The sequence below is a fragment of the Nerophis ophidion genome, linkage group LG11, assembly GCF_033978795.1.
Source record: "Nerophis ophidion isolate RoL-2023_Sa linkage group LG11, RoL_Noph_v1.0, whole genome shotgun sequence".
In the NCBI taxonomy this organism is placed as follows: domain Eukaryota; kingdom Metazoa; phylum Chordata; class Actinopteri; order Syngnathiformes; family Syngnathidae; genus Nerophis; species Nerophis ophidion.
The window spans coordinates 45,471,186-45,480,650 of NC_084621.1; the positions used below are offsets into that span (position 1 = coordinate 45,471,186).

General features: G+C 38.4%; 1 protein-coding gene across 1 annotated transcript; it reads right to left on the minus strand.

Annotated features, from left to right (window-relative positions):
- Positions 1-724: 724 nt before the first annotated feature.
- Positions 725-9,119, minus strand: gpatch3 (G patch domain containing 3). Its single transcript, XM_061916119.1, has 7 exons — positions 8,675-9,119; positions 4,927-5,384; positions 1,798-1,972; positions 1,646-1,705; positions 1,431-1,552; positions 1,218-1,345; positions 725-1,073 (listed from the first exon to the last, which is right to left on the minus strand). Exons 1-7 carry the CDS (start codon positions 9,081-9,083, stop codon positions 890-892), a joined length of 1,536 nt encoding a protein of 511 aa, XP_061772103.1. The 5' UTR covers positions 9,084-9,119; the 3' UTR covers positions 725-889.
- Between the last annotated feature and the right edge of the window lie 346 nt (positions 9,120-9,465).

Here is a 9,465-nt window from a genome sequence, read left to right on the forward strand (position 1 = left end):
CACTCATCAGAATTGGCTGAATGGTGTTAAACACACTGGAGAAATCAAAGAACATGATCCTCACAGTGCCCCTCCCACCATCCAGGTGAGAGTGAGCACGATACAGCAGGTAGATAACAGCATCATCCACTCCTTAATGGGCCTGATACACAAACTGTAGAGGGTACAGAGGAGCCACCAAACCTGAATTATGTTTTAAATGATTATAACCCGAGTTATAATCAATTTAATTAGTGCTTAAATTTACAGGTGCATATCAATACATTTGAATATCTTTGAAAAATAAATGTATTTCAGTGATTCATTTTGAAAAGTGATACTTCTATAGATTTACTAAAGAGTGAAATACTTCATGAATGTGTTTTACTTTTTTTCTTTATCCACCCATGATCTAGTGTTTGTACTTATCAGGTCGTGGGGGGCTGCATTATTTTAAGTATCTCCCAAATTCAGTATTGTATTAAATTGTAAAAGGATCAAAAAGTTCAATATTCTAAACTTTTGCTTTGGGCTTTTAATCTAATCTTAGCAAATTAACTGCAAAAACTTCCTGGTCTACTAGTTAGAGTTGAAGTCCTGCAATCAAAGAACTTATGCAGTATAAACTAATTTATTGCGATGCACTCCTATACCTCACCCTTCTCAATACATTACTAAATTCTCAGTAATGCATGTTGGTACAATTCAGTGTGTGTGTTGCAAGTAGTGAAAACAATATAGTATATAAAGAGTTTCCCCTCGGGGATTAATGAACATTTAATAAATATAGCTGTGCACATTTTAATACCTTTAATACAGGTACTATTTATGTTTTAAGTAACAACAAAATACAAATACATTTTTGTAAAGGGTTTTATACAATGGGATATAAAATGAATTTAAAAAAATGTCATCTTTGTGATCGACCGCTGCCACCTGGCTGCCAGCCTCTGTACTTCATTCCGGTGTTTGGTTGGCGTCTGAGCAAGCTGTCGCCTTTATCCATGTCTTTGGGTTTATCGTAGCTTGTAGACACGAGAAAGTCTTTTCTAGGTCTTTTAACATTATGAAAATGTAACTTTTCACCGTGATACCTGCAAACACACACAACATCACAATAAGTACACTGGCATAATTTAAAAAAACTGTTATACTACAGAAATGATCTTTTCTGAAGGGAAATGCCTGAGACCCTCCAACAACCACAACACACAAGAGAGGGCTGGGAGTAAACTTACCCGAACCCTCGTTTGCAGCGTGGATGTTTGCCTTCATTTTCAAGGGCTTCTGAAATCCCAATCTGACTGCTCCCCAAACCTTCGCCGTCCTTCCAGCCCTGCTTCTCCATCACCCGGCGGCCAAAGCCCTAACCGAAATGCACAAGTGATTAAAACTTGAAAAACTGCACAACAAAAAAATGGGGTATGTTTGGGTTGTGACAACTTTCCTACCTTTGTGAACTTTTCAAAACTGCCAATGGCCTGATTGTGTGCCGCTCCCGATTCAAGACCTTCTCTTAGCCTTTTCTCAAGTCGCATTTGGACATAGTCACGAGCATCCATGTCACCACCATCTGTTCAAAGTTTAGAAACTGATGTCAAGAGATCAAGTACACCTTTTTCAACCAAGGTGATCAATAACTGAATACAGGTATATACCAAGGTACCTTTATCATAGTAGACACTCATGTCAACATCCCAGTCATCTGTTGTTTGCTCATCAAAATCTAAAACAAGGACAAAAAGAGACCAAAATTTGATTTTTTAAAATTGCATTTTATTTGTAATATAGGTTTAAAAAAAGCATTGTTATCCTTACCTCCTTCGTCTTTTTGCCAGTACTGGGCATCAGTGTAGAACACCAAACCTGACCCACCCTTTTCCCACTTCAACTCGATTTCTTCTTCATACAGCCTCTCTTTGCTTCGCTCTTGGCTCGTGATGTCATCATGCAGCGCTTCATGACGCACCCACTCCTCACAGCAGTCGTCATCCTACAACGCGAGAGGAATAATTTGTGAGAGTTCAGAACACCACCAAAGAGAAAATATTACGCCAACTATAAAATTCAAAATAAATAGCTATGATGTAGAGTTCTTAAAATGCTGTATAGGTTATAGAGAAGTGGCTGCCTACAGGGCGCTCATGTTTAAACGAGCTGAAAACCCACCCTTTTTCTGGTCCAACCATGTAAGCTATGCCCCTCTAATAAAAACGCAACAAAATGATAACCATGTTACAAAAGCCAGGTTTAGAAAAGCCGAAGGTTTCACTCACTGGTTCAACAGGATTTAAAAAAATGTAATTCCTTACGTTCTCAAAGATCTCTTTTGTGCACCAGGGATGTAAGAATATAAAAATGTCATGTCAGTTATTGTGGCCACCATTATCTTGGTATTGATGTATGAGATAAAAAAGTACTCATACTTTTTCAAATATTTCCACTGTTTTTTTCAAATAAACCTGATGCTTTCTATAGCAGAAAAAACATTACTGTTCTGGCTTCTTAAAGGGGAACTGCACTGTTTTTTTTTAATTGTACCAATCATTCACAATCCATATGTTAGAAATGTTTTTGTTATCCATTTTAACTCATAAATAAACACTATCAAGACTCAGCAAACAATGGCGGTAATGGGATTAGCTCTATTTCGCCTATAAAGCACTCTAAAAGAACATACATTGTTTTATATACATGCTTTAGGTATGCATATACATAATGTAGTAACAGGTACATTCAAAATATGTAATATTTACGTATTTTGCTAAATTTAAGCATACGCAGGACATTAATTTCACAGACTCATCACAACATTCGCTATTAACTTCAACAACTACTCCTCGTGGCAAACTTCATGATAGACAACAACTACTACTTTTGAACAAATGATGATACAGAACCTTATACTTTTGAGCCTGAATATACGGGACATGAGCTACAGGTTTTAGAAGCTGAGTAATAAGCAGATCCAGCAAGTAGCAGTTTTTCTAAGAGCTAAACAAGAAATACAAACCACAAACATTAATAATCACTTGCTGTACAAAGTCTACTCTCACAGGGATGTAGACTGATGGGATATTTACATTGTTCCTTTTAGATGAATGATTATTCATAATCCTCACACATACAAAAAAATAAATAAACATAGGCGCAAAATCTTTTTGAGTCTTTCTTGTGATCTCCGGGTCTAAGTTGACCGACTTCTCGGTTTATGGCAACGTACAACACTTAAGACCTTCAGTATATCAGTATGTGGAATTAAATTATGGAATGGATTAAGCAAAGCAATCAAACAATGTACTAATATGATCCACTTCAAGAAACTCTTCAAACTGGAAGTGTTTACAAAGTACAAAAAAGAAGAACTATGATAAACATTCTGATTTTACTCACCCATTCATTCTCAAAATAATCTTACTTATCTCATCGTATGGAATAAAACTTGCTTCACCAATTATTTGTTTATTTATTTGTATCGTGATTACTTATTACTTAAAGAGTATACATTGTGAATACATTGAGAACAGGAAGTGAACAAAAGTTTTAGCAAGTGTTATGTAAAGAAAAGGGGTAGGATTAAATAAGCTCTGCTTCTTCCTACTCTTTTTCGAACATGTTGAATAGAGAAACTGGAAATTGTGATGTATCATGTTGTATGCTTGCATGTTCGAAATAAACTCAAACTCAAACAACCTACTACTTTACAAACAAGAGGTATGATTTACAATCTGGAATTAACTTTTTCTAGTTTATAGGCGATGCAGCAGCTCTTTGGCTAACTACATCAATTGCTGCATAAACTAGGTATCTCTCTGCGATCACGACGGCGCTATAAGTACATCAGCACCGTTAGCGCTTATAATAACAGTATCGCTAATACTTGGTTAAAATGCAGGTTATGACATATAAATGGAGTATTGTAGGCAGTTTTATGATGTCTTTGTAGAGGGCTTTATGTGCGCAATAGATGACTCTCATTAGCTGCATTGTTAGCCACCTCTCTTACTTTAGAATGCATAAAAAAAAGAAAAACGTCTGTGTTGACTTATGTAAGGATTGTGAATGATAGGCAGAATAAAAAAAAAAAGTGCATCCATCCATTTTCTACCGCTTATTCCCTTTTGGGGTCGCGGGGGGGCGCTGGCACCTATCTCAGCTACAATCCGTAAAGTGCAGTTCCTCTTTAAGAGCTACGTTATTAGTATTTGAGCATTTGCCTCCTTCACCCACATCTTTACCCCGTGCCGCTCACACTCACAACGTAAAACGTGTTTGGAGACTGTTGGTTCAAATTGGCAGTCACGTATTTATGTGGCTACAAATAAATGGGTTGTACTTGTATAGCGCTTTTCTACCTTCAAGGTACTCAAAGCGCTTTGACACTACTTCCACATTTACCCATTCACACACACATTCACACACTGATGGAGGGAGCTGCCATGCAAGGCGCCAACCAGCACCCATCAGGAGCAAGGGTGAAGTGTCTTGCTCAGGACACAACGGACGTGACGAGGTTGGTTCTAGGTGGGATTTGAACCAGTGACCCTCGGGTTGCGCACGGCTACTCTCCCACTGCGCCACGCCGTCCCTATGTAGCTTACTACCATGAAAAATTATGGGTTTTCATTGTCACGCGTTTTGAGTCACCAGAAAAAAAAACACTGAATAAATCTAATCCATTATTTGTTATGCTTTTTGTTTATGCCACAAATTAGTTGAGCACAACTGCTCATTGTAGCCATTTGGCCTCAGTTGACACAATAATTATTCAATTAGTTGAATTAAATCCATCATCGTGTGATTAAAGTAAAATAGATTTTTCATAAGCAATAGATATCAAAATAAAAACAGATTATAGACTAAAATATTATTATACCCTGCCTTAGTTGCAACTTGGAAAACTAAAAATAACAGCAGGAAATATACTGCATAAAATATTAAACATACATCATCTGAGTTTGATTCAACATCCTTCTCTTCTTCGTCTCCCTGTGGATCATCACTCTCTGTTGTCTCGTAGTCACCAGCCTGCTGCGTCTGTGTTGACATCTGAGCTGCAAAGGCACCCGGCCCCGATATCTCATGCCCAGCAGCGGTTAAAACAGTCTCTTCTGTAGCTGGTAGTGTGCAAGTGTCCTGGTACTGGAAAGGCACGTTTCCGTAACGACGGTTGGAGCCTGTCTTGGGAAAAGTGAGGCCCAATTTCCGGATGAGGCGTGGAGGCAGACGACAGGACTGGATGAGCTGCAGGAAGACTTTGACTGGCGTGCCCACGTTTCCATTCTGCATTAGGGCAGGTGGATTGAGCTCCGATAAGCTGTTGAGGTCAGAGATGGTGAAATGCTCGGTTTGGGCCACCCTTTGCCGCTGCTCATACCTCGTCTTATAAGGAAATTGCGAATTTTCTGAAAAAAATCAAAATATGTTTCAGTACACTGCAGCAATTTCCAACACACAAAAAAAGTAATTTTGTTAATTTTCTGTATTTTGTAGTTTGACGTGGTGAAGAACGGAACTACATCATACGGGGACGGCGTAGCGCAGTTGGGAGAGTGGCCGTTCCAGCAACCTGAGGGCTCCTGGTTCGATCCCCACCTTCTACCAACCTTGTCACGTCTGTTGTGTCCTTGAGCAAGACACGTCACCCTTGCTCCTGATAGGTTGTGGTTAGGGCCTTGCATGTTAGCTCGCGCCATCCGTGTGTGAATGTGTGTGTGAATGGGTGAATGTGGAAATAGTGTCAAAGCGCTTTGAGTACCTTGAAAGTAGAAAAGCGCTATACAAGTATAACCCCTTTACCATCATACTGAGAGTTGGTTGTTATGTTTTGACCCAGCTATGTGAGGCCACCAAAATATTAGAAACAGCTTTGGTGAGATGCAGTGCAGTTCTGTAAATGCATTTTACATCCATTCATATACATGCTGAAAGGATGTGTGTTAAATAGTAACATGTAATGATAACATGTAATATTTATGGTTGTTTGGTCATTTTAAGCATTTCGGTAATGCATTTGTTCTTGCTACCTGTGTAGGTTCTTGTCTCCCACGAGGATTGTGAATGATGTATATATTTTTTTTAAAATGCAGTTATATTTTTGAAGGCCCAAGCTGTTTGTTTACATGCTTTTTATTTCTCTTTGCTATTTGGGCTTATTGGACCCTAATTAGAATAAAAACTAAGAATCATCTTTTGATATGATGTACTTAGTCTATAAGTACACACATGTGTGCTTCATGTTTAGTGACATGCTAATTCTTATTTTTACACTTTTTTTTCCCAAATTCCATTGTATGTTATACTCTTCTGACACCACCAGATAGTAGTACAAGTGTCTACATAAGTGGCCATAAGATCCCAATTCAGTAGTGCAGTGGTTCTCAACCTTTTTTCAGTGATGTACCCCCTGTGAATTTTTTTTTAATTCAAGTACCCCCTAATCAGAGCAAAGCATTTTTGGTTGAAAAAAAGAGATGAAGAAGCAAAATACAGCACTATGTCATCAGTTTCTGATTTATTAAATTGTGTAAAAGTGCAAAATATTGCTAATTTGTAGTGGTCTTTCTTAAACTATTTGGAAAAAAAGATAAAAAAATAACTAAAAACATGTTGAAAAATAAACAAGTGATTCAATTATAAATAAAGATTTTTACACATAGAAGTAATCATCAACTTAAAGTGCCCTCTTTTGGGATTGTAATAGAGATCCATCTGGATTCATGAACTTAATTCTAAACATTTCTTCACAAAAAAAGAAATATTTAACATCAATATTTATGGAACATGTCCACAAAAAATCTAGCTGTCAACACTGAATATTGCATTGTTGCATTTCTTTTCACAGTTTATGAACTTACATTCATATTTAGTTGAAGTATTATTTAAAAATATCTTCATAAAGTATTTTTAAATTGTTGCTATTTTTAGAATATATTAAAAAAAATCTCAGGTACCCCTTGGCATACCTTCAAGTACCCCCATTTGAGAACCACTGCAGTAGTGCACACAATTTTGGAAATAAGAGGTAAAAGGTGCTGTCAACGCATGTGGCAACTAAGCCTTTAGAGCAGGGGTCGGGAACCTTTTTGGCTGAGAGAGCCATGACAGCCAAATTTTTCAAAATGTATTTCCGTGAGAGCCATATAATATATTTAACACTGAATACAACTAAATGCGTGCACTTTTCAATAAGACCAACATTTTTAGAGTATAATAAGTCTCTTATTCTTTTTAATAATATTGTTATTCTAAAGCTAACCAATAATAAATATAATACTTCTTACCATTAATGCGACTTCTTAAACAGGTGCGATAGAAAATGGACGGTTGGATTAAAATGCATGAGAATGTTTTATAAATTGAACGTTATTTTTAACACTGTGATTACCAGCGGAATTATTCATTACTTATCGTGTTAAGCAATGTCAGCTAAGATTTATCTGAGAGCCAGATGCAGTCATCAAAAGAGCCGCATCTGGCTCTAGAGCCATAGGTTCCCTACCCCTGCTTTAGAGGTTGAAAGGCCTACTGAAACCCTCTACTACCCACCACACAGTCTGATAGTTTATATATCAATGATGAAATATTTACATTGCAACACATGCCAATACGGCCTTTTTAGTTTACTAAATTGCAATTTTAAATTTCCCGGGAGTTTCTTCTTGAAAACGTTGCGTAATAATGCCGCGTACGCGTGACGTCGTGGGCTGTTAGGAAATATGAGCGCTGCACACACACACAGCTAAAAGTCGTTTACTTTGACGGCATAATTACACAGTATTTTGGAGATATGTGTTGCTGAATCTTTTGCAATTTGTTCAATTAATATTGGAGAAGTCAAAGTAGAAAGATGGAGTTGGGAAGCTTTAGCCTTTAGCCACACAAACACACAGTGATTCCTTGTTTAAAATTCTCGGAGGTGAAACTTTACTATGGAATACAGCGAACACGGATCCCGACCGAATGTCAACCAGCAGGTTTTGGTGAGAAAATTGTGGTAAAAAGTCGCTTCTTACGGGAGAACAGCTGAGCTTGCCCCGTCCATAAAGCTGCGTCGACTTCCCTGAGACATTGGCGTCAAGACACCCGTGGACACACCCCTCCGACTATCAGGTACTGTTAAACTCACTAAAACACTTGCAACACAATAGAACGATAAGGGATTTCCCAGAATTATCCTAGTAAATGTGTCTAAAAACACCTGAATCCGTCCCAATGCAATCGCGTTTTTTTTTTAACTGTTTTTTTCCTAGTCCGTCGCTTTCAATATCTTCAAACACAAATCTTTCATCCTCGCTCAAATTAATGGGGAAATTGGCGTTTTCTCGGTCCGAATAGCTGTTTTTGTTGGAGGCTCCCATTAAAAACAATGTGAATATGTGAGGAGCCATCAACATGTGACGTCATCGTCTGCGACTTCCGGTAAAGGCAGGTCTTTTCTGTTAGCGACCGAAAGTTGCGAACTTTATTGTGGATGTTCTCTACTAAATCCTTTCAGCAAAAATGTGGCAATATCGCGAAATGATCAAGTATGACACATAGAATGGACCTGCTATCCCCGTTTAAATAAGAAACTCTCATTTCAGTAGGCCTTTAAAGATCCCGTTTGTACATTGTTGGGGCACAGTCAAAGAAAAAGCTAGCCCAAAATGGCCCCCGACCCACAGGTACCACAACGTCCATCGGGCTCACTAACCGTTGTGTTGTGAAACCTTCACTCTTTTAACAACACATCTTCTGGACAACCAGCTGCCCTTCGAATCGATCCAATGGTTCCCTCCGTACATCCTGGCGAATCTGTCAGCTTCTTTTCCGTGTACAGACACAACACAACAGCACGATTTGACCGTCTCTCTTTTCTTGTCGTTATTGTTAGCATTAGCAGCTGCCGTGTCGCTGCCCGAAGACTTGTCGCCGTCCTCTTCGCTGTCACCACACCCTTGCGGCTCCCTGAGCACCTCTGGTCGGTGGCGATAATGAAAACAGTGGAAGCCGGCGCTTTCTATAAACTGGCTGAAATAATTCCTGAGGTCCGCTGAGTGAAAAGCGACAGGAATGTTGCTAACAACAAAAAACACGGGAGATACGCCATGACACTCTGCCATTTCTACCGTTACCCATATATACAGCGGAAATGACGACAGCTCCAATTCCATTACAGGGCGCCTGAACCGGATATGACGCACATCTTATTAAATCCCAAAAACATATTTGTTGATAACGCTTATTACACATTTTGAAAGTTACAACAAGTATGTATATCCTATAATTTAAAGTATTTCTTTAATTGGATTTTTGCTGGTATACTTTACATATTCACAGCGAAAATGACGACACCTTCACTTCCTTTACAACAGGGGTATCAAACTCAATTTACCTGGGGGCCACTGGATGCAGGAACTGGGGGAGGCTGGGCCACAAGAAAATATTTCTTAAAAAAATCTAACATGCACTTTTTAATGAATTCACCTTCTTTGAATGGCTTTT

Coding starts and splice junctions, on each gene's coding strand:
- gpatch3 (XM_061916119.1), bottom strand. CDS start 9,083: ATGGCAGAGTGTCATGGCGTATCTCCCGTGTTTTTTGTTGTTAGCAAC. Junction 1,553..1,645: donor GAGTGTCTACTATGATAAAG/GTACCTTGGTAT, acceptor AACTTTGAACAG/ATGGTGGTGACATGGATGCT. Junction 1,074..1,217: donor CGCTGCAAACGAGGGTTCGG/GTAAGTTTACTC, acceptor GTGTGTTTGCAG/GTATCACGGTGAAAAGTTAC.